This window comes from Oculina patagonica, chromosome 5 (assembly GCF_052425735.1).
Source record: "Oculina patagonica isolate OP01 chromosome 5, crgOcupat, whole genome shotgun sequence".
Taxonomy (NCBI): domain Eukaryota; kingdom Metazoa; phylum Cnidaria; class Anthozoa; order Scleractinia; family Oculinidae; genus Oculina; species Oculina patagonica.
This window is the reverse complement of record NC_135762.1, coordinates 32245244-32266604: the sequence shown is the minus strand read 5'-3', so window position 1 is coordinate 32266604 and position 21361 is coordinate 32245244. Positions and strand designations below refer to the sequence as shown.

Here is a 21361-nt window from a genome sequence, read left to right as displayed (position 1 = left end):
AATTTGCACTGTTTGACTCCACTGTTGTTGTCTCGATTTATGAAGTTTTTATTTTCATCACGGTAAGTTGTTTGTCGTATGTCAGAAACGTGCTCTGTAACTTCCTTTTTTTCTATTTTTTTTTAACTGCTAACAAACCGGAAAGGTCTGCTAGTTTAAATAATTTCAGCACTTCTTCGATTGATGCACGATTCCGGCGTGTTCAACCTACAAAGTGTTTACCCAAGTGACTGATCGTAGGACTTCATTTCGTGTGCACAATGCACGAATTATATCTGTGTTTTATGATAAGGCGAGCCACAACGAGGCCTGATAGCTTTGCATGGATTGCATTTTTTTTTTTGGCTTTTTTTTATGATGTATTTTACTCAAAATAGGGAGTCCGGCTAATTTATCTCTATTAACGTTTTGTACAGATATTTTACAGTCTACGACATCCGTCGGACCAAGTTGTTCGTGTGGCGCTCCTAATTCTACTGGATGATTGACAGCACACGTAGGATCGTCACGTGACATGTCACATGGTAAGTCACAGTTAATCGAAGTGTCTTGTTGGTCACGTGACAAGTAACAAGCAGGGTCTTGCTTATAAGTAATGTCTGGTAATGAAACACTTCTAAACTGACCATGTATAAGCGGTAGTCCAAATTTCGACAATTGTATTGATGGAACTCTGAGCGAGTTCTCAGCGCAGGACTTATTGGCGAGAACCAATTAGCCGAATAGATAACGGTTAAATTCTACCATTGTGTTTGTTCTAAATCTCGACTTAACTCTCTTTAAAAAGTTGTCTAGTCGAACCTTTTAAGAACGCAATTATTTTCGTTGAAGCCTAGTTCTTCCCATGTTAGTTTTTCCTTCCCAAGCTGTTATTTCAATTTGTAATTGATTCTGAGTTACTGATGTGTATACTCTAATATACTCCTAGTCGCTTTGAAGCAGCTTCAGTGTGAGAGCGAGAGATTTTTTTTATTAGCTTTATTGGGAAATATAACAAAAAAGGAATATAACATTATGGGATATATACAATATAAAATTAATAAAAAGACAAAAACATTTCCAAAAAGGAAGTGCGCAAACGGACGCCAGTACTTACGCGGCGCGCTTCCCAAAAATTATGTATATAAGCTATAAGATATATCTACAACGGGCAAATTAAAAAAAAAATACGTTCTTTTATTTACTTCAGTTTGGCATGTTAAGTGAGTGTGAGAGGTTAGGTTGATTCCCAAGTCGGAGAAATACCACGTGATAGAAATACTGAGTTGTGCAAATACTCTCAAAATATTTTCATCCCTTCAGTCCCAAAACGCACCTAATCACAAGTGCGGATTTGCGTCACTTGTCCAAGGGCGGAAGGGATTTTCCTTCTTAAAACCGCCACATGTTCCTGAATTATCTGGTTTATCTTTACTCAACCCTTTCGGGACCCTCTCACGGTAGTGTCTTTAAGTGGGGTGAAAACTTTCACCGGTATAGTAGCCCAAAGGCATAATCAAACCACGCGCAGTAACCCGAGTGAGCCGACATCTTTACATGCATGTAGCAGCAACGACCCTCGGCTCGGAAAGGAGGAAGAGAGTGTCCTCCCAATTTTGCATTATTAGGCGGGTGAGAACTGTCGGGAGTTTGCTCCTAGAATGTAAAAATTATGCTACGAAAATTGCCCAAATGTTGGCCAAAAGCTGCTGCATATCTCAGTTTCAGCATTGCTCTCATCTAATTAAAAAAACACATCTATGAAACAATTGCACATACGGCAATCAATTAATTTTAAATTTTCAAATATTCTTCATGGCATTTTTACCAGTCATCAAACGACGTTATCAATATTGTAATAAATCATTTACCTAAAATATAAGAGGCTTTATCTTCCATGGTAAACTGTCCTAAAATTTGGTCGCCAACCGTAAGGATAAATTTTACTGTCGACTTAGGTAATTATTATCCATCATATCTGTCTAGATATTTATTATGAAACAACTCCGATTTAATACCTTTGCTTTTTATAATCAAATAGGACAAAAAACATTAATTTTTTACGAACATTTAGGTGAATTTATGGTCATTTTCTTGGCCGTAATTAAATTGCATTGTAAATTTCTTTTTGCCTTAGTGTAAAAATAGCTTAACACTTTAATCATCGCACTGCATTGGACGTTTATGATAATATATTGGTATAATACGTCCAGAAAGTGAGATTAGTTCTTCCAAAAAAATGCAGAATTTGAATTTGCCTATTGTAAGAAGCACTCATAATCAGACCTCTATGATTATTAACCGGTATAATAATGTCAGTGTGTCTGAAATTAATTACTTTAACTGAAATGGTAAGCCATCAAATATAATAAATCTCCATAAACGGCGTCAAAATAATTTCTTCTTAACAATTGTCAACCGTCAAATGGCCAAAAATATAAAAACAAGTCACACGCCATAAAGTCTGTGCACAGCTCAAGTCTTCTGTTCGCCTGAAGAACTCGCTTCCGAGACACGCTGTTTGAATGATCCAAGCAGACAGATTTAGTTTTTGGGTCATTTGTACCTTCAATCAGCAAACTTAATTCCTTATTATTTGCGTCTAGCTTATTAACTTGAAGATTTTTTTTTACGACGTGTTTAAACTGTTATGCTTAGCTGAATGACTCCGGCTGCGTTGGACAACGTGGGTGTAAGCTTGACATCCTTATTCTATACAGAAAGAATCTTTAAAAAATGCTTTCCTAGGTGACATGTACAAAAGTTAAAAGTATATTAAACCAAACGGTTTCGACTAAAATTATGATCAGTCGAAACCGTTTGGTTTAACAAATACACTTTTAACTTAGAGCAGTTTTCAATTGAGTGTCGTAAAACCAAAACCAAAGTAATTACTCTGGCCAATCACAAAGGACACAGACAATCCAGTGAACCAATCAAAACTCGAAGCAAATACATGTAGCTGGCACAAAGCGCGGGAAAACGTGCGCGAGCTAGTCACGATTGGTTTTGCTTTTACTCCTGATTGGCTGAGAAAGTGGCGCGAGATTTTTAAGCCAATCACTAAGCGTAGTAATGCAAAACCAAAGCAAACGCAATTTACTTTCGACACTCAAGTGAAAACAGCTCTAAATGGACACTGTCACGAGTTTCACTTCAAAAACTGAAGAGCCTAAAGACATGATGGAAACTACGAATAGTAGTCCAATTTTGTTTTATAATCATCATGCAAGTCTACTGAACAAGGAATTTTTGAACTCAACTTGAAAAAATCAGGTTGATTTTTTCAAGTTTTGGTCTTGTGGACTGGAAAAACACCTAAACTTTATTGTGGCTCCCTTCTTCAATTCAGTTTATATCTCCATCTTGATGTACTAGGTGCATTTCATGTACGAGAAGACCTATTCACCAATTTTAACTAGATGGCACGCAGTAAGAGTAAGAAACTTCAGTGTGGCATCTGTGCACGTTCCAAAGAAAACATTCGTTTTCTTTAAAGCCACCAATGAAGAACAAAGACAAAACGTCTACTCCCAAAAAATCTAGCCTGTTCCAGGCGTTCGGTTAGTTGGGAAGCGGCGCAAGAAACGGCGAGCGAAAAAATCGGGAGGGGCTCTCCTCCCCGCCCCCCTCCCCTTATTTTTTTTCGCTCGCCATTTTTCGCGCTTCCCAACTAACCGAACGCCTGGAACAGGCTACACAAAATCAAGAGTCTGCAATCCTTCGACTCAGCAGTAGCCTATTTTCTTGACAAGAGCCTGGAAACGAACAAGCAATTTGCACGTTGCAAGCCAAGTTTTATCAAGACAATGTAATTTGGAAATCAGCAAGGAAAGCTTTACTCACTTTTTCCTGATAAGGAACTGAAGCATGTTTAAGCTCATGTTTTTTGGTGCTGTTTAATTTTGGGACGTGACAAAATGCACTTAACTGACTTAACTCATTGTGAGCTCTCAGAAATTGGAACACAATTGAGAAATCCTATTTTCGAACAGTACATGTCATTCATGTTTATATTAACCAGGGACATTTAGATGTTTTATTGTGCCAGTATTACAGCACATATTAAAAAATTCATGTCTAGACAAGATCAGCAGATGGCGAATTGTTTTTGTTACTGCGTTGTAGACCAAATAAAAAGTTGAAATGCAAAATAGTTTATATGGCTCCGTACTGCAACATTGTATTCTGAAGTAAACAAGCGTATAATGCAAATTTTCAAAAAATATATGTTCTGGGCAATTTCGCAGCTTATTAGTAGAAACCAAAGATCAGTGAATCAGAAAAACTGAATTGTCAAAAAGGTCGGATGAAGCAGTCTTTTTCATTTGATTTTGAAGTGGATTTTCAAAGAAATATTTTGGGAAGCCACCAGCCATCAGAAACAGAGAGTTTATATCAACGAACTGGGATTAATATTTTTTTATTCAAATATTATAGTCGCCATTCCTGCCTTTCGTTTACATCCAGATGGTAAGTGGAAGAAAACTGTTTGATTTATTTTTCAGGCAACATTTATTTGAAGGAAGTCACAGAAAGGGTCATAGACCATCATGTTTCCGTGACGTGAATGGGTTTCCCTTTGCAAATGAATTGTTTAGCGAGAGATGCTTTTATGGGATAGTGCTGGGCGCCGGGCTAATCTAGAACATTTCACACGACTTTCCGAAGTTAAGCCGAAGGATTAACCTGAAAGCACCTCAGCCAATCTTAATACTAAAGGGAATTAAAAATATGAAATCATAAGCCTCGTCCCGATTCCGCTTAGGCAACTGATGTGCATTTGAATACCTCTCAAAGTGGGATAAGCCAGGGAAGCGAAGAGTCATTAAAGTAATTAAAAAGATTTTGGCACCCCGATCGTTTGTTCGAGTCACGCAGCCGTTATTTCTAGTGTAAATTGAAACAAATTGCTAACATTTTGAACAATCCGTTTTCCAAAATGCTGTGTTTGTACTCAGCGCTTTGACTTTGCCTATGAGAAGAGTAGATGATCGGAATGGATTTTTTTCAAACGTTTTCGTATCCAATACGATGGTTCACTAAGTAAGCCGGAAATGGAATCGAAACTACCTTAATAGGACCCGCTCAGCATTCACCTACATTCAAACAACAACAAGATCCTTTCGGATTATCAGTGGCCTGACCTGTTTTTTAATTTTTTTCTCCAACGTAATGGAAGCATCCGCTCTTAAGCATGATTTTCGCCGGATAAGGCGCTCAGGCTGGAATCCAATGTGCCCTGATTTTCTTTGTCTGAAAATATTTATTTAGTATCGTGTTTAGCTGGTGTTTTGTTTGCCCAATGCGAATTAACCCAAGCCACGATTTATACTGGTTAGAGCCGAGATTTAGCGTTTAGTTCCTTCTTAAATGCTCCCGAGCAAGAACTACAAGCTAAGCGCGACTAGTAACTAGTTTCAGAAATCACGTCGAAGCCAAGGTAAATTTGAGTTTCATTTTATTTTTCTGTTAGCCTAGTACCCACGCAATATTTGCTTTTCGTGTCTTTAACTGTTTACATTTGTGTTTGCTTTACGTCGAATCTTAAAGCAAATATCGCTGGCTTGTTTTCTAGACATCGCTGTGTTTTAGACTTCGATCAATCCCTCCCTCAGTGACGTGGAAGTTCAGTTCAGATCAAAACATCTAAGATGCAAAGATCGCGAACGATACACAAACTGCATCAAAATAATTTATTCATCATCGTCAGAATATTTACAAATTTGTGACAGCAACGGTGAATCCACTGGTGATTGCGTTAAAAAAATATATCACGAGTTTTGCCGGCGACCTTGGCTATATTGCGCTGTATTACTCAGTTTGCGGTCCCTGTACGTGTTAAATATTTCAACGTTAAGTGTCTTTGTAAAATTCATGGCACATGTCAACCGTGTCAGGTGCTTCTAAAAGCGCGAGAGACAAAAAAATAAATCTGTCTGCTTGGATTTTGACATCTACGCAGCGTGTCTCGGAAGCAAGTTCTTCAAGCGAACAGAAGACTTGAGTTGAACACAGACTTTATGGCGCGTAACTTGTTTTATTCCCGTTTGTCATACATGCAAAATCAGAATTTGATGGACACATCTTGGCACTTCACTTACTAATTGCGGCTATTCTTGACAGTTTTTGGTGACGCAAATGATTCTAGAAAACCACTTTGCTACAAAAGAAATGAAAGTTGCTCTTTAGAGGTCCTCGTTTACATCCTAATCTTCGTTTTGAGATTTCCATTCTCGGAAAACTGATATGATTCAGCCCGTTTTAGTGTTTTCAATATAATTCTTGGCACACATTCTGTGCGCAAATTACACTCGCAAGTTAACAGAAAGCCAGCTCAAAAAACTTATTTTTAAAACAAGGACAACCTACTTTTATCCGCAAAGAATGATTTCATTTGCTTCAATTAATCAAAGAAAAAGCATTTATATTTGCCACCGACGTAAAACTCTTGTTCTATTAATTTATTCACAAGCCTGTCAGCATTTCTTTTTTTGTGAATATATTTATGTATTTTTTAGAAATTTAAGTTTTGATTATAGCTGATGAAAATAAAAAGGCAAACGTAAACAAGTTTGCTACAGAGCTAATTGAAACATGCTTCTAAAGAATAATAAGGGAGAAAAACTGGCAAAAATGGTTGTCCCAGAAGTCGTAAATTTTATCCACGAACTTTGAACAAGCATAATAATGTCCAAGGGAATATGAAAGCTGTGAAGTCATTAATAAACTTGTGGGAAATTTTGGAACAATTTCTAATGAAGATGCTTAGCCTTGTTTCCTTAAAACGCCCCCAGCTGAAACATTGTTGATGCGTTGTCGATCATAACAAGATTTGCTTTTGTGTTATTGGACGAGTTTCTAAACTTCGCCGCCCATCATCATCAAAATACAATAGAACTGTCAAACCTAATGCACTTTAGCATGACCGTCCGTTGTCAAAAAGTAGACATGGTATATTTTGATGTAAATCAGTCCCGTGAATGATAAGTTGACCACGTGCACCCTTATCTAATGGTAGAGATATAAGCCATGAAAGATACACCTATGACCAGTGGCGTGCGGCATGCTTCCGGTAACAGACGTAAACGCCAGAGCAAAGTGAGCACCGTTCTAAATCTTTGGCAGCCGATATCTTCAGCGTGCAATATCGGACTTTGAATTCAAAGCGTACTCCTGTCGGCGGGTCGTTCGCGACATGAAATGCGAAGGCAGTTTAGCGAAAGCTTCACCGGTGTAGAAGCTTCTGCTAAGACGCTGGAGCGATTGCGACAAGCCAGCCAGGGTAAACAGCGCCAACAATCATTTGCGGATTAGGCGATTACTGCGAGGTCTTGCTGTGTTTGGTCAGGTAGGACGGCGTTAAATTTTCTAATGTGTAAACTTAATTTGAATGCAGCGCGAGGAAAGCTCGCTCGTGTATTTCAGTATTTTTATTTAAACGAAACACACGACCGTAATTTACGACATGCAACACGCACGCTAGCTTGCTGTTAATCTTCAAGAGGCCTTGCGTGCTTTGGCGAAGCTGTTCAAATTCGGTGGACGTTAATCCGTTAAACTATTTGCTATTCTTCATGTTTCAGTCCGTGTTGTTCGGTGATGTCTAGAAAACTCAGCGCCAGCTAGTTTGGTAGAAAATACGAAATTGAGCTGCGCTACAAGCTAGCGATGTCATCCATGTCTCAATATTTTGTTGCTAACGCTTATCGAAGCGCACTGCGAAGTTCCGTGACCCGATTTCGACACCAGTTGGCAACCCGATCTTATTTATAGTATTTCGGCAGCGATGATTTGCTGTGTTTTGGCGAATGAGAATATAAAGAAAGAAACTCCAGCTCCGCCTCAAGGTTGTTTATCTCACACGGCTGTGTAGTTTGCATAAAATTTACCTTCAAAATTTTCCTAATCCATTCAAACATTTTAATTATTGCAACGATTTTAAGTGGAGGCAAAAGATGCATTTTAATCAAGAAATCGCCTAAGCCGTTGATAGCAGTGTGAAATTAGCTCGGGTTTGTGTGTGTTCATAAAGCTGTAAAGAGAGGGAGGAGACATTTATTGATAATTTTCACGGATGTTTTTGGAAGGTTTCCATTTGTTGAGACAAAACTCTAATGGCAATGTTGACATGAGTGTCACGGTTAGCAGGCAGCCTTCAAAAATTGAGATTGACATTTTCAATATATCCCTACACGTGTCTCATTGGAAAACCAAACATGGGGGCGTATTCAGGGAGGGAAATGTATTGTCACTGCGTAATTACTGTAAAAACAGAATATTCAATTAGGAAATTTGTCAGCGCCAAACGATGGACAAAACGGATAGTACAATCGCGTTTATTTTGGGTAGTTTTCTCGTGGCCTTGGTGATAAGTATATCGTATTGGACCTCAGAAAAGATCGCGCATTTCTTGACAAGCGACTGTCTGTGACGGAAAGCACTTCACACCCGTTGTTGGCAGATGTGTGAAAAACGACTTGCTAGAAAGAAGAAATTTGCATACGGATTGCAGAAGCGATATCTTAATATATGTAAATGATAAGACGGGGAGGGAGTGCGGTCGCATTTACTTGATATCAGCTGCATTGAAATCAAAAGTTTTTTTTTCTATTTTTTCGGCTAACATAACAAGCCACTAATCTGTTCGACAAACGCAGACGAAAGAGGTTAAATCCGTTAAGTAAACATTATAAGCCGGCGGGAGGTAAATCGGAGTAAAAAGACAAGAATTGCTTTGCGACCTCCCCGTGCGCTCTGGACAATGTGATTACGATTATTTCTGAAGACACTTACATTTTAACGATTACTCGTTGTGCTCATGTTAGTTTTCGTGCGTCAAAGTTTTTTTTGGACATCTGTTAAGCGCTGGAGCTTCTATGGAGCAAATTAGCAATCTCTTATTGGCTCAGTAGTTTGTCATTGTTTGGCTTTCAAAGGACACAACAGGCCCGAATACTAATTGAATATCAGCACAATGTAACAATATAATTGTGGACAATTAATTATATGTCTTAAATGGTTTAAGCACAACGTTGACTCCGACCGTGAGCGGGCACATATCAACGGAAGATATAAGTGGAGTCCGCATGCTCTTTGCTCATTCCATTGCTTTCAATTTCAGGACAACAGACATTCCATGAAGAGGAAAGAGCGATGGAAATATGCTCGATGCTTCTATGCGGTCTCCTGATATCCTCCAGCGTTCTTTCATCGGCAGCCGATGGTAAGCATATCCGCTTTCAACAGTTCAACTCGCTGCTGCGAGAAGCGTTAAACTCGCTCATGTCGTTACGCGAACAAGCGCTAGTTCAGTTCATTTCCAGCAGTACAAACACAGCTAACATAGTGTACAAGCTTTTCTTTCGATTTCAAGTGTCCTTGTCGGTACCGCTGGTTAATTGCAGTGGGATGCGTCTAATTCTCTATTTTGTAATCGCGGACAAAAGAGCGTTTAAACTGTAGTTAATGTAAATTATCTTTTCCGACCGCAGCGTAAATACACAACAGACCTGCCACATAACGGGACTCTTGCGAGGACGAAAGCGCAAGGAAATGTAATGATGTCTATTAATCTGATATATATTTTTTTGTATTTCAGATATTAAAGATTTTGGAAAGCAACCTCTAAAAGGTCTTTCCGTGGACTTATCTCCAGAGTCTCTAGACATTCTCGGTGGTAATGTCACCTTACACTTCCATTTCCCAAGCAATTTTTCAGGATTTTCTACCTCAAGAACACTCAGCGTCCTAGTGTATGATAACAACTCTGGAAAAAGACTTCACACAGAAAATGTGCTGCTGGATCGCCGCGAAATTTCCGTGATTTTGCCGTGTGAAATCTTCGACCACCCAGTGGAATACAGATTTAAGTATCGTATTTCGAGCAGCCGCTTTGAAGCTTTTATCTCGCAGACGCTGGCGCTGAAATGGGGAGAGATCCGCATCGAGTTACCCTCAAACCACACCGCCTTAACCCGCTTTGGTTCTATCTGGATACGACACAATCGCAAATGTTTACCCAAGTACCGGGACGAAGTTAATCTCTACTACATCAAAGGCCACGAGAAAATCTTTGTGACTCGAAAGTACGTTCGTAAATTATCCAATGGCAGGCAAAGACTGCCTAAAGGCTCATGGATTCGAATGGCGTTCCGCTGCGATGTCTTCGACACGCAGGGAATCTATCATTTTGAGTACAAGACTGGGTACGAAAACTTGACACTAGCTCAAAGTAAAGCTATCCGCGTTTATTGGGGTCAACAAACTCTGTCCCCTCCTGCGAAGACGATATTTCCATGTACAAACTCATTCATGATTTCATACGCGCAACCGAACTGCCCGTATGTAAGAACTCACGATGCAATAGTAATGGGCGATAGATTTTCCGAGAAACCCATCGCGCAAAAAGCCGTGGAGCAAGGCCACACTGTAGCTTTCTTTCCATGCTCGCTGTTCAAGGATTACATCAAGGAATACTGCTTTCATTACGTCACTAAATCAAGTTTGACCAAGAAAACAGTGACCGTCGCTTCTGTGTGTTTACCTTCACATCCCCCAGGTACGTATCTTAGTGATTTTATCAGCGATAAAACTGCAATTATTGAATTCGAACCCCTGACCCCAGAGAGTTTACGGAATGTTGTCAAAAGTGTCTTTTCTGTTGGTAAATAATGTAGCGATACTATGGTTTATTTTTTTGGCTAAAATTTGTTTTTCTCTAAGCGTGCCCTGTGTTTTAAACCAGTGTGTTAAATTTTCGATTGTTTTTATTCAATCCGGTTTTAGCCTTCGAAAACAGTCATTTGATAGACGAAAAGGGCGTGAGAACTTCATTACCACTTTGACAGTTTAGAAGACGTTTTGTGCAATGCGAACTGTGAAAATGTGAAGTATTTGAGTTCCGCTCGCATTTTCTTTGCGAGTATTTACGAGGTGCTTTTTGTCGTAGATGAGGTTCAAGTTTGAACTGTCACATTGATCAGAAAGGAGAAAATTAATTTGTGAAACGATTTAAGAGCGTGAACTTATGTTGACAAATCAAATTATTTACAATTTTCAGCACAGAATATGGAACTAAAATTGTTTCCGGAGTTGATTCATTTGGGGAAGTTGTGTTTGAGACATTGAGTACACCAAAAACCCAGTTTGTGTTTGATGTGCAGTGTTAATTGAAAACAAATGACGTGAGAATTACATGCAGAGGAAAGGAATTAAAGAAGAGGCGTTGATGAGTTATTAAGCGCCAATTAGCACCATTGTATGACACGACTCCAAAAAGCTGTTAATTTTTTCGCTTCATAATGGCCAGAACGTTCGCTTATAATTGGTTCGATTCATTTCCATGGAAAATAAAAGCTTTTAAATGACGTAACAAGTCCCTTGACAAGTATAAATGGTGGATATTAAGACGGCGCTTTGTTTTTCTTCACAAAAGACAAATCAACCTGGTCAGGCCATTGGATCAAGTGCCCATGGTTACTTTTGGCAAAAATAAAACACTGCAGAAGTTTGGAACAATAGATGCCCCAAATATTGACTCAACATTCAATTATGTCTCCCGCGTTGACCCTAAAACAGCAGCTCTCCCTTCAATGCCAAGCAAACAACGTGGCCAAAAAGTAAACTAAGTTAAAAATAGGAAAGCAGATTGGGCAAAACAATTAACGAACTTTCTAGCACATTGTCCATGAAAAACAAAATACCGGACGAAGTGCGAAGTACCACTTGAATAACAAGGCGTTTTGCTTTCACTGGCGTGTCATTCATTTTCTTTTTGCAGCGTCGGATCAAAAACAAAAGTTGGTCAACAGGAATTAAGCGGTTGGAATCATGTTTCCATGATCTTCTAGTCGGCTAGGGTCATTCAATCGATATTATCGGTCTCGTCTTTGCATGAAAGAGTTGAAAGGATACGTTTTAGGGATCGAAAGAAAGAAAGAAAGAAATGAGACATTGAAATCCTCAAAATGTTCAGTTGGTTACCTTTTTTTATTGAACCGGAAGTTCATGTTGGGGTAAACTTTGGACGAATTTTATTGTTGTCTTTCTAGATCTGGGCATTTATCAGTCGGCTTTGTGAAATTAATCCGACCAAAAATGTGCAGATTAAAATTGATCTTCACTCTCTTCAGAACGTGACGCGGAGAGCAATGAAATCCAAACACAATTTGTACAGTTTAATCATTTCTGTCATTATTTTACAAGTGCCCTTGTCTGGAGCTTCTTTTTTTATTCAGTTCGATTCGCTATGAACGTCAAATGCTTGAGAATTTTCCCTGTCTTTTGTGAAATTTAATCCACTTAGAGAAACCCACCCCTGCTTGAAGTGCTATTGTGTTGTTGCGGTTGGCTTGTAATTTCCCGTTTTCTAGTTACTCTTTCTAGCTACGCCAAACATTTCCTTTCTACGGGTGGATGGCAAAACCTTTATGAATGTTACTCTAACTGCCTTTTCCTATTTTCTTTACTTGCCGTTCGACGTTGGTAGCTGTATTTTTAGTGAGGCAATGAGTTGTGAAACGTCCAAATACAATGTTGATCTGTTATTAAAGTAAATGCTGATCTAATTTAGTTTTTTGTCTATCTTATGTCAAACTATTGTCTTGAACAAATTGGTTTGAAATAAAGCGTTCAAGATTGTGAAGGTCACCCACTGTTTCCAGACAAAAAAATAGGACTTAAACATGAACAAGTGTTTATTTTAGGATATTTATCTGTAGACAGCTGAAGGGAGGCAATTTATTTGTGTCAGATTTTATTTCCGGAGCTGAATATTACTGAGCATAGCTTACCTACCAGAGCTGAAACTCGTATATTAATGTTTTATCTGTAAATGCTTCAGTTGGTATTGCAATATCATAGCAACTTACATTTATCAGAACAAATGAAATATTCTGGAGCCATTCGTGTCTGCAACCCGAGTGATATTAGCTGCTTCTACGAGCTCTAAAACCTTAAGTGTCTTTAGTGAATGCGTCTAGCTACTGATTTAATACTGTATAAGCGCATGAATTATTTTTAAATTCCATTTTATAAAATACAGGAAAGGTTCGTTTTCATTTTGGCGGCCACAAGAAAGGCTTTTAGTAGACTGTAGCAAAGTTACGAATGTCTGTCAATGTTATCAGTTTGTGACCTGTAACAGTCTGCAAAATCAGCTGCGTTAAGGTTTCCCGCCAAAACTTAACTTGCCGCCGTGATTATATTTCTAGAACATACCATATTTCTTTGTTGACAGCAGAATGGCGGGAAAAGATTATCTGTGTGCACAATCTGAATGAATATTGACAATTCTGCTTGCTGTTGTAAAGGTCTTGTGATCTCGTGAACTATTTTTAGAACTTTGCTTTCAACATTACAATTTGCCTTTTATTTTACGATACAGGGAAGTTAAAGCAGTTAATAATTTTGTTTCTTGCGAGTTTTTTTTACACGTTGTAACGACTTGGCGGTGCAAAAAACAGGCAGTTTAGTTAAACTTCATTGGGCTGCATATCATATCAAATAATCCCGTTCTAGAGGTGTATATAAGTTGAACATTTATGGGGCCGTGGGTGTGGTTAGCTTTTCAGTGATAGGATTATACTTAACTGAACCAAATGCTTAAATTATTTAGCCCAGATATAAAGATATGATAAAAATACACATTTGAACCGCGGCTTTTAAGGTGAACATTATGCACCTCTGTTCATTAATAATCTACGAGAAGAGCTTCTTAGCTTGTTGTGGTGCCACATGATCTGAAAGTGTAATACACAAAGATTTTGCAAAAAAAAATTGAATCATAACATAAGATATAAGAATAAGTAATCCTGATGGACTTGATAAGTAGCTTAACAGGAAGGATGGCCATATAGGGTTGCATTGCAAACATACCTCAGTTTACATCTACAGAAGAATTTACGATTTCTCGAGAGTCGGGGGTAGAATTGCAGTATCCGACCAAGTAAAAGCATATCCAAGGGAAAAGACATTTGGTTTGAGCTATCGGGAGGTTCGATGACAATCTAACTTTCAGTGTAACCTTCGGTGTAACCTCGTGTGTCCATTCAAATAAAAGTTAGAGGATAAATCGGGTTCCACTGTATCTGCGTTATGTGCAAAAAATATTTGTATACAAAAACCAAAGAAAATCATGAGTTAACTATCGAAGGCATTGCAGTTTTGTAAAATGCGATATTCAGTTGTAAAACATATGCATATTTCACTCCAGAGCAGTAGAATCTCGATTTAGTTGTATTAAAGGCAGTTCAAACGTTTGTATACACGTCGTAAAACCCGCGGGTAGTATTGTCATATTGTACTGTAAATTGTGCTGTATCATGTTGCTCTAACCTTCAGGTACACTCTCGTGTGTGTCCATTCAAATGAAAGTTAGAGGATACTGCCTTAATGTGGTGGTGTTTGTTTGCAATATTTATTAAAATGAAATTTGGGATGATTTTATGTGGAAACACTTAGTCAGTGAAATGCATTGTTCAATCACAAAAATCTGTTTACATTTTCCATGCCAAAAAATGAGTAAAAGAGACCTTTAGGAAGTTTACTAAACCCTAGTAAAGGCGGAGAAGTAATTTCAGGATGTTTTTCAGGTATCTGGAACTTTGTTGACTTTTTCCTGTTGATAAAGATTACGATTACACACAGCAAATTAAAAATATTAATTTAGCAAAGTAATTGTAAAATACAACAATTAAGGAAACGCATTACGACTAAGTGGGAAATGAGTCATTACTTTAGGGTAAAACTATTCTATCTCTGTAACAATCCAAAAATCGGAAACACATTAATATCCCAAGGTAGATAATGTGAACATTGTATTGAAACCAGCCACAAGAGTTAAACTTGTCGAATTTGGTGTGTTATGGGAAAATGAGAGTTTGCGATTTAGATAAAGGAGTTCATTAAATATCTACCATGTCTCTTTTCTTAAGTATTTTACTTGTGCGTTTCAGAAATGTTCTTTTGATAAAGTTCGAACTGTCACGATCAAATCCACGCAATTTCTATGCACGGCTTGAGATTCACGTGTTGCGTGATATTAAAACTTCCTTTACAGGGTCTTTACATCCTGGCTTGCATGATTTGGGAAAAAATCTTAAAGGGTTAATTAAGTTATAATCCAGATTGGGCAAGGGACATTTATTAAAGCTTTCAATCCTCTTATGCGAGGCATGGAGATCCGGAAAAGGGAATTTGTTAAAGCTATTTTAGGGTTTAAAAATCGTTAAGGATACTTAAGGCGAGACACGATGGCGCCCATACGTGGTGCCAATATTTTCCTTTTGTTTTTACTTAATAAATCCACCAAGGTGAAACAAAACTTTCATTTTTTTCTACTTTCAATTAAATAAGAAATTTTTGACTGTAGCTTGCGAAAGCTAAGTGAAGTTTTTTGGTATCGTTTCAAGAGTTTTTTGTATTAAACCCATCACACTAACTATAGGTTTTTGGTAGCCATTTGCAGTAAATATATCTAAATGCACTCAGATTTTTTGATAAATTAGCACTTTGCTAAGCCACAATAATGTCAGCTATAAAGTGTTTTTCTCTGATAGTCCCAAAGCTTTTAGTCCAACGTGAGATTTATACATGATTAATATTGTCGGCGAGATCTTTGCACGATTACAAGTTTACCCAATCTATGGTTTAATCAGTTTATATATAAGAGAAAAATCGAAAGCAGTCCCGGCGAAGGCAAAATAAGGTCATCTTTTAATCCGTTGCAATGTCTCTCGCGCGGAGCTTTTTGAAACGTCAGTTTTAATTGTCTGAAAGAGATTCCGAGGGGTTTGAAATCACGAAGCAAAAACGGTACGAATCGACGTCTAGAACATTTCTTCTCTAAGCACTACGAAGTATAAGAATGCCTTTACTTTACACAATTGTTTTCAAAAGTGTCTAAAATATTTGGCAACGTATGCCTTAAGATTTCTCTTTCGTAACAAATTTGGGTCGAAATAGTTCCAGGATCATTAAAACTGAGAAAGCAAAGCGAATTATTTTTACATTCGTTTTCCTAATCCACCGTTTAAGGACTGTTTTGAGATACAATGACCTAGTATCTATTTCAATACCTCCCAAGGTTTTGAATTGCCTTATATTGTGGATTGTTTTAAGTAATAATATGTATTTTTAGTAGAACATTACGTAACATATCTAAAACCTGGTGTGTGCTGTGGACGTGGTAAATTCGTTATGCATGATAAGACTTAAATATATCACAAAATAATTACTAATAGAACGGATTCCATAACTTTGATGGAAAAATGCTTACACTAGAGTTTGTTTAGTTTTAAATTAGCATAACAACATTGTTTTTATTCACAAATGAGTCACAGTTAAGCTCGAAATATTGCAATTAAAGAAAAACAAAGTGAGAAAAACAACTCTCCCGTTCTTACGATTTGAAGAGAAATAGTTGTTTGAGAATAATTATGTTGATAAGACGCCTGTGAAGCAGAGTGATATTCACTTTCCATTAAAAACGATTGAGATATTGTGACAGGCTAAAAACAAAAGAACCATTTAAGAAGAAAAATATTAAATGTTTGATAGACACAAACTTGGCATTTTTCGTAATTTCATAAAATGTTTTAAGCTACAAAATGTGGCGAGTATTCTTTACGATAGACGCTATGGCGCCCGATGATAAATGACAAATATTGCTTGCTTTTAGTTTCCTCTTACGTTTAGTGTGGTTAACCACGAGGTCACTTGTGCTAGAAGCACAATTCAATACGTGCCCTTCTTAATGCAAACAACACGTACATAGTTTGGCTTATTATAAACAAGAAATACGAAACTCGCAAAGCCTCTCGAAACCTAATTTCAAGTGGCACTCTAAGATGTACCCTAATTCGATGCAAAGGCCCACGCAAAGATGACTTTGACATGACAAGTTTGAATTATTCAAGCGGAAGAACGCAGCTAAAACAAACTTGTTTTTTTTCCTGTTTTGCCAGGTACTATGAATTATGACGGTTGGAGTTCGTGGTCGTCCTGGGGCCTGTGTTCTAGTTCATGCGGTCAAGGGAAACAGCATCGGTATCGATTCTGCACGAGTACCAGCGTCAGCTCCGCTGTAGACAAGGCGTCAACGTGTGAAGGAAAGGCACTTGTGTCCAGATCATGCGCTCTCAACCCCTGCCCAGGTATAAAACATGATAATGCTTTGTCATTTGTCTGAACAAAGTTGAGTTTCGACAACTTCTTTTTCTTGGTCAGTAAAATCTCACAATTTACTTACGGATGCTTGTCAAGATTACACATCTAAAATAAAGCGAAAGCCAGCAGTTGCAAATAACAAGCCATTAATTTTCTCAGTCTTTTCTTTCGAAAACGCTTCTTTCCTGTTTGTGAGTAGTCGTGTAAGATGACAAGATGACTAGGCGCTGTTTTCTGTCCTATAGACTGTCTAAGAACCTTTTTTTCTATAATAGTTTAGTTAGTGTTACTATATTTCAGTTAGAGAACTCAGGGCTCCTGTCGATAGTGGGGATGCGTTGTAAACTTCCTGAATGGCTACCCTGAATAATACATGTATATTTTTTCTTATATGTGTTTTTCTAAATAAAGTCGTCTAGCTATCTATCTTCTGGATACTCTAGAGACTAACTGTACGTAAGCTGGTCGGGTTAAAAAGCAAACTAAAATATAATCGGATACATCACACATGCACATACTCTTGTAAATTCAGTCCTGTAACTGTTTTTTTTTTAACACGAACAGCTTCAGGGTCCGCTTGTTCCTGTGGATGTAGACTAACAGAATCACATGGGATGATTACGTCATCACCTCAGCTGTTTTCCCGTCCGGGTTCTTCCAGCTGCACGTGGGTCATAAGCCTACCTGAAGGCAGTAGGGTGCGACTGTGGTTTGATGCTCTGAAAATGAATGGAGACTCGATCATTATTCGAGATGGGAACTCGTCCAGTGCGCCAAAAATAACCATCATAAAGACTGATAATTTCAAAGAAGCGATAGTTTCAACAGAGAACAGCATGTACTTGTTTTATAAACACAATGGTCATTGGATTAATGGTACACGGAGAGGGTTCACTGCTTCATACAGGACAGAGAGTAGAACAAGAAGTAAGTAGCAGTGCTAACTGATATAATGCACCTTATTATTCCACTATTGCGCCGTTTTACCATATTAGGGCAAAAGAACGCGCAAAATATGCCACGTTATTACACAGTAGATCAGGGCAAAAATACGGGCGGACAAACTTACGGAATACTGGCCCAAACAAAGTGGAAAAAAATAGTGGAATAATAAATCCCTTATTCGATGGTTTAACATATAATACTCGCGCACATTTTGCTCTTTGCTCGTATTTTTTCCTCGCCCCCACGGGGTTCGGAAAAATACTACGCAACTCACAAAATATCCGCTCGTATTATATGTTAAACCATCGAATAAGGTGTATATATATAGTGTAGTTCTAAGATAAAAGAAATAATTCTCCTAATGGATTTCCATGCGATTCTTTTATTACTAGCCAGGAGAATTTGATGGCATATCAAGACAATTTTTTGTAATGTATACTCGTATTGAAATCGCATTTGCTGGCACATGGGTTGTTCGTTGCTAACTCATTCTTTGTGTATTTTTTACAAATTATGCAATATTCATTAGTTTCTATTACCAGGTTTTTCATATTTGGTTTCTACCTTAGGGACACTAAAGAACATTTTCATTTGATCCACGCATTTTTCTAAATTAAAAATGTATGTTATAGCCGTTTGCATAAATGCTGAAACCTTTCAATCATCTACATTCATTTTGTTACTTTTTTTTAAAAATTATTTTCTTACTCGTTTTTTTTTAAAAAATATTTTCTTTTTGTTTTCAGCTAAAACCGAAGCAGCCGCTGTGGTCCAAAGAAAAACATTAGGGAAAGCCGAAGTTACTTTCCTTGCAGTATTTGTATTCGCCGTGCTTGTAATCGCCGTACTTTTGTTTATCGTGTTCACCAAATTACGCCGACACCACAAACTCCTCCCACCATCGTCCAGCGGTAGCTCAAGTACGTCAGAATCCACGCTAAGATCCACGGGAACTTCGTCTCCTCTTGATGACGAGGTTTCTAGCAGCGAACCTTTAAAGAGCTTTCATAACCAAAGAACAAAAGGCGATCGAAGAAGATCGTCGCATAGAAAAAGAACTCGAAGAACAGAATTTCTTTGCGATGCGGATCATGTACCGCGTTGCACTTGTGGCGAGATTTCAGAGCTGGATTCTGCCTCCGGAAGTAACTCTGCCAGCGATTTTTCACCCGTCAAGGCGAATAACAGTGTGGAGAGAGTACTGGTAAGGAGTGACGTGGAGTGTGACTGTCCGGAGTGCCTCAGATATGAGAGGTATGCCGTGAAAGGATGTCCAGAATTTCGAGCCCCGGAGAAAAAATATTACGGAGACTGGATGTTAACTGAAATGCCGGCAGAAACAACGGCTTGTCACAAAGATCAGCATATTTATAGAGATTCGTGTAAAGGTTTTGTGTAAATAGTGTTAATAGTGTTATCTGGAGTCATGTTTGCTTAAGGAAAGTACTCAATGACACACTCTTCGTTTAGGTTTCCCAAGCAAGAAGAGAATGCGTGTCCTCTCAGCCAATCACATTCTAGCACAAAAGCCAAACTTGATTTTCGCTGCTTTGTCAGTTTTCTCTAAATCTGATTGGTTCATATCGATATAAGTGCCAGGTTTTGTATTGGTTTACTTGGGGCGAACAAAAGTAATGAAAAATTCACAAGTCAATTAAAATACCTTTTTTCTTTTCCTTAGCTCGAAAAGATTCGATTTAAAGTATAAGCATCAGTTATGTCACTGAGTACTTTGCTTAAACAACAAGAAACAGTGTATTGTGAAATTGAAGTATTGTAAACAGAAATGCGTTCAATGTAGAGTTTTTAACTTTCCAATTTTTTTGGAGTGTTTGAGTTAAATTGTGAGATAAGTTTGATTTTATCCAGGTTTAACGGCGTATTTTCCAAAATGCCAGAAAGTCATTACACAGAATAATGTAAAAAAATATAATATATTAATAATTATACTAATTTTCTAACAATTTTAACTCTTTAAAGAGGCAGAGAAATTAATTTAAAGAGAACAAGAAAAGGTTAAGAAACCTCGTGACTCGTTCGTTAAACGATTTATATCTTGCTAGACAGGCTAGAAATGTCGAGAATTCTCGTTTTACTTCTGAGGCTTCTCCTGAAATGAACTAGAAAATCTATTCTAGAACGGTAAAGTAATTTACTTTTTCATATCCAATCTCAAGGAAAAAGCATATAACGTACGCGTGAATTTTGCTTTGCCTTCGATAACATATCATTCTACTCGAAGTTACAACTTGCGTAAAAAGAAACATTTTCTTAGCAATTTATATAAAAGAGACGGAAGTAGTATCACTATATGAAAATCATGAAAATTTGATTTTTCTATTTCTTCATTTTTCAATCAACAAGAATTGCAATAATCACTCGATAATAACACGTAACAAAAATCACACAACTATACATAGTAACGCGTTAAACCCTGTTTAACAAATGAAAATACATCGAAACCATATATTTGTAGTATAAAGTTTTGTAAAACAATTTTAGAGCCCTGCTAGTAGGGCAAGACTTAAATTAAGATACTTTTGGAAAAAAGAGGATATATTGTACTATTAAAAGGTAATTAATATTTATTGAATCAAAAAGGGGACAAAATCCTTTAAAGTACTAAGGTTGGGACTTTGAACAAAGCCACAGTAGTTTTAGTTTGAAACACACGGATTTAAATAATAAATAGAAGAAAAAAGATTGCATCAATTGTGTTTTGTTTCTTTAGTAATAAAAAGGGGAAGCCTCGAGCTATGGGGCCCATACTGCCGGAGCTTATCCCGGTTTCCGTAGCATTAAGCGGCTAGGAATATTTCTACTCCCCCCTGAATGGAATGCTAGTCCATCGCAGGGTACCCTTCCCAGCATTTTGTGTTTATTACAGTAAACACCTGGGTGGAGAGAGGCATTATGAGAGTTAAGTGTCTTGCCCAAGAACACAACACAATGACCCCGGTCAGTGCTCGAACCCGGACCGCTCGATCCAGAGTCCGGCGCACTAATCATTAGGCTACCGCAAGAGAGGATGAGGGGACAGAGAGGGACTTAGAGGGCGTCGGCCGGGATATGTCGAAGACAGAAAAGTTATTTTTAGATATGCAGACGTCCACAAAAGCGTAGTTCCGGTTCTAGTTAAGTCAATAAATCGGGCCAGCGTGACATTTATTTTATCGGCTAATCAACATTCAGTATGTCATTTTTAGTGGGAATTTTACAGGCGTTTAGACTTCGGCAACGATATTAATGTCAATGATAGATTGTATCG

At 37.8% G+C, this 21361-nt stretch overlaps 1 protein-coding gene across 3 annotated transcripts; it reads left to right on the top strand.

Annotated features, from left to right (window-relative positions):
• Positions 1-447: 447 nt before the first annotated feature.
• Positions 448-20801, top strand: LOC144653712 (uncharacterized). 3 transcript variants are annotated; one of them, XM_078513773.1, is made up of 6 exons: positions 448-524; positions 9104-9205; positions 9581-10540; positions 16947-17135; positions 17713-18075; positions 18840-20801. In XM_078513773.1, exons 1-6 carry the CDS (start codon positions 515-517, stop codon positions 19490-19492), a joined length of 2277 nt encoding a protein of 758 aa, XP_078369899.1. In that variant the 5' UTR covers positions 448-514; the 3' UTR covers positions 19493-20801. The 3 variants fall into 3 exon arrangements, with proteins under 3 accessions (XP_078369899.1, XP_078369901.1, XP_078369900.1); XM_078513775.1 differs by lacking the exon at positions 448-524 and adding an exon at positions 5229-5422; XM_078513774.1 differs by lacking the exon at positions 448-524 and adding an exon at positions 6990-7330.
• Positions 20802-21361: the final 560 nt, after the last annotated feature.

Bases quoted from the DNA above. Each gene is read 5' to 3' on its own strand.
- LOC144653712 (XM_078513773.1), top strand. The intron at 17,136-17,712 runs GTATAAAACATG...TAACACGAACAG, and splicing joins CGCTCTCAACCCCTGCCCAG to CTTCAGGGTCCGCTTGTTCC. The intron at 18,076-18,839 runs GTAAGTAGCAGT...TTTTGTTTTCAG, and splicing joins GACAGAGAGTAGAACAAGAA to CTAAAACCGAAGCAGCCGCT.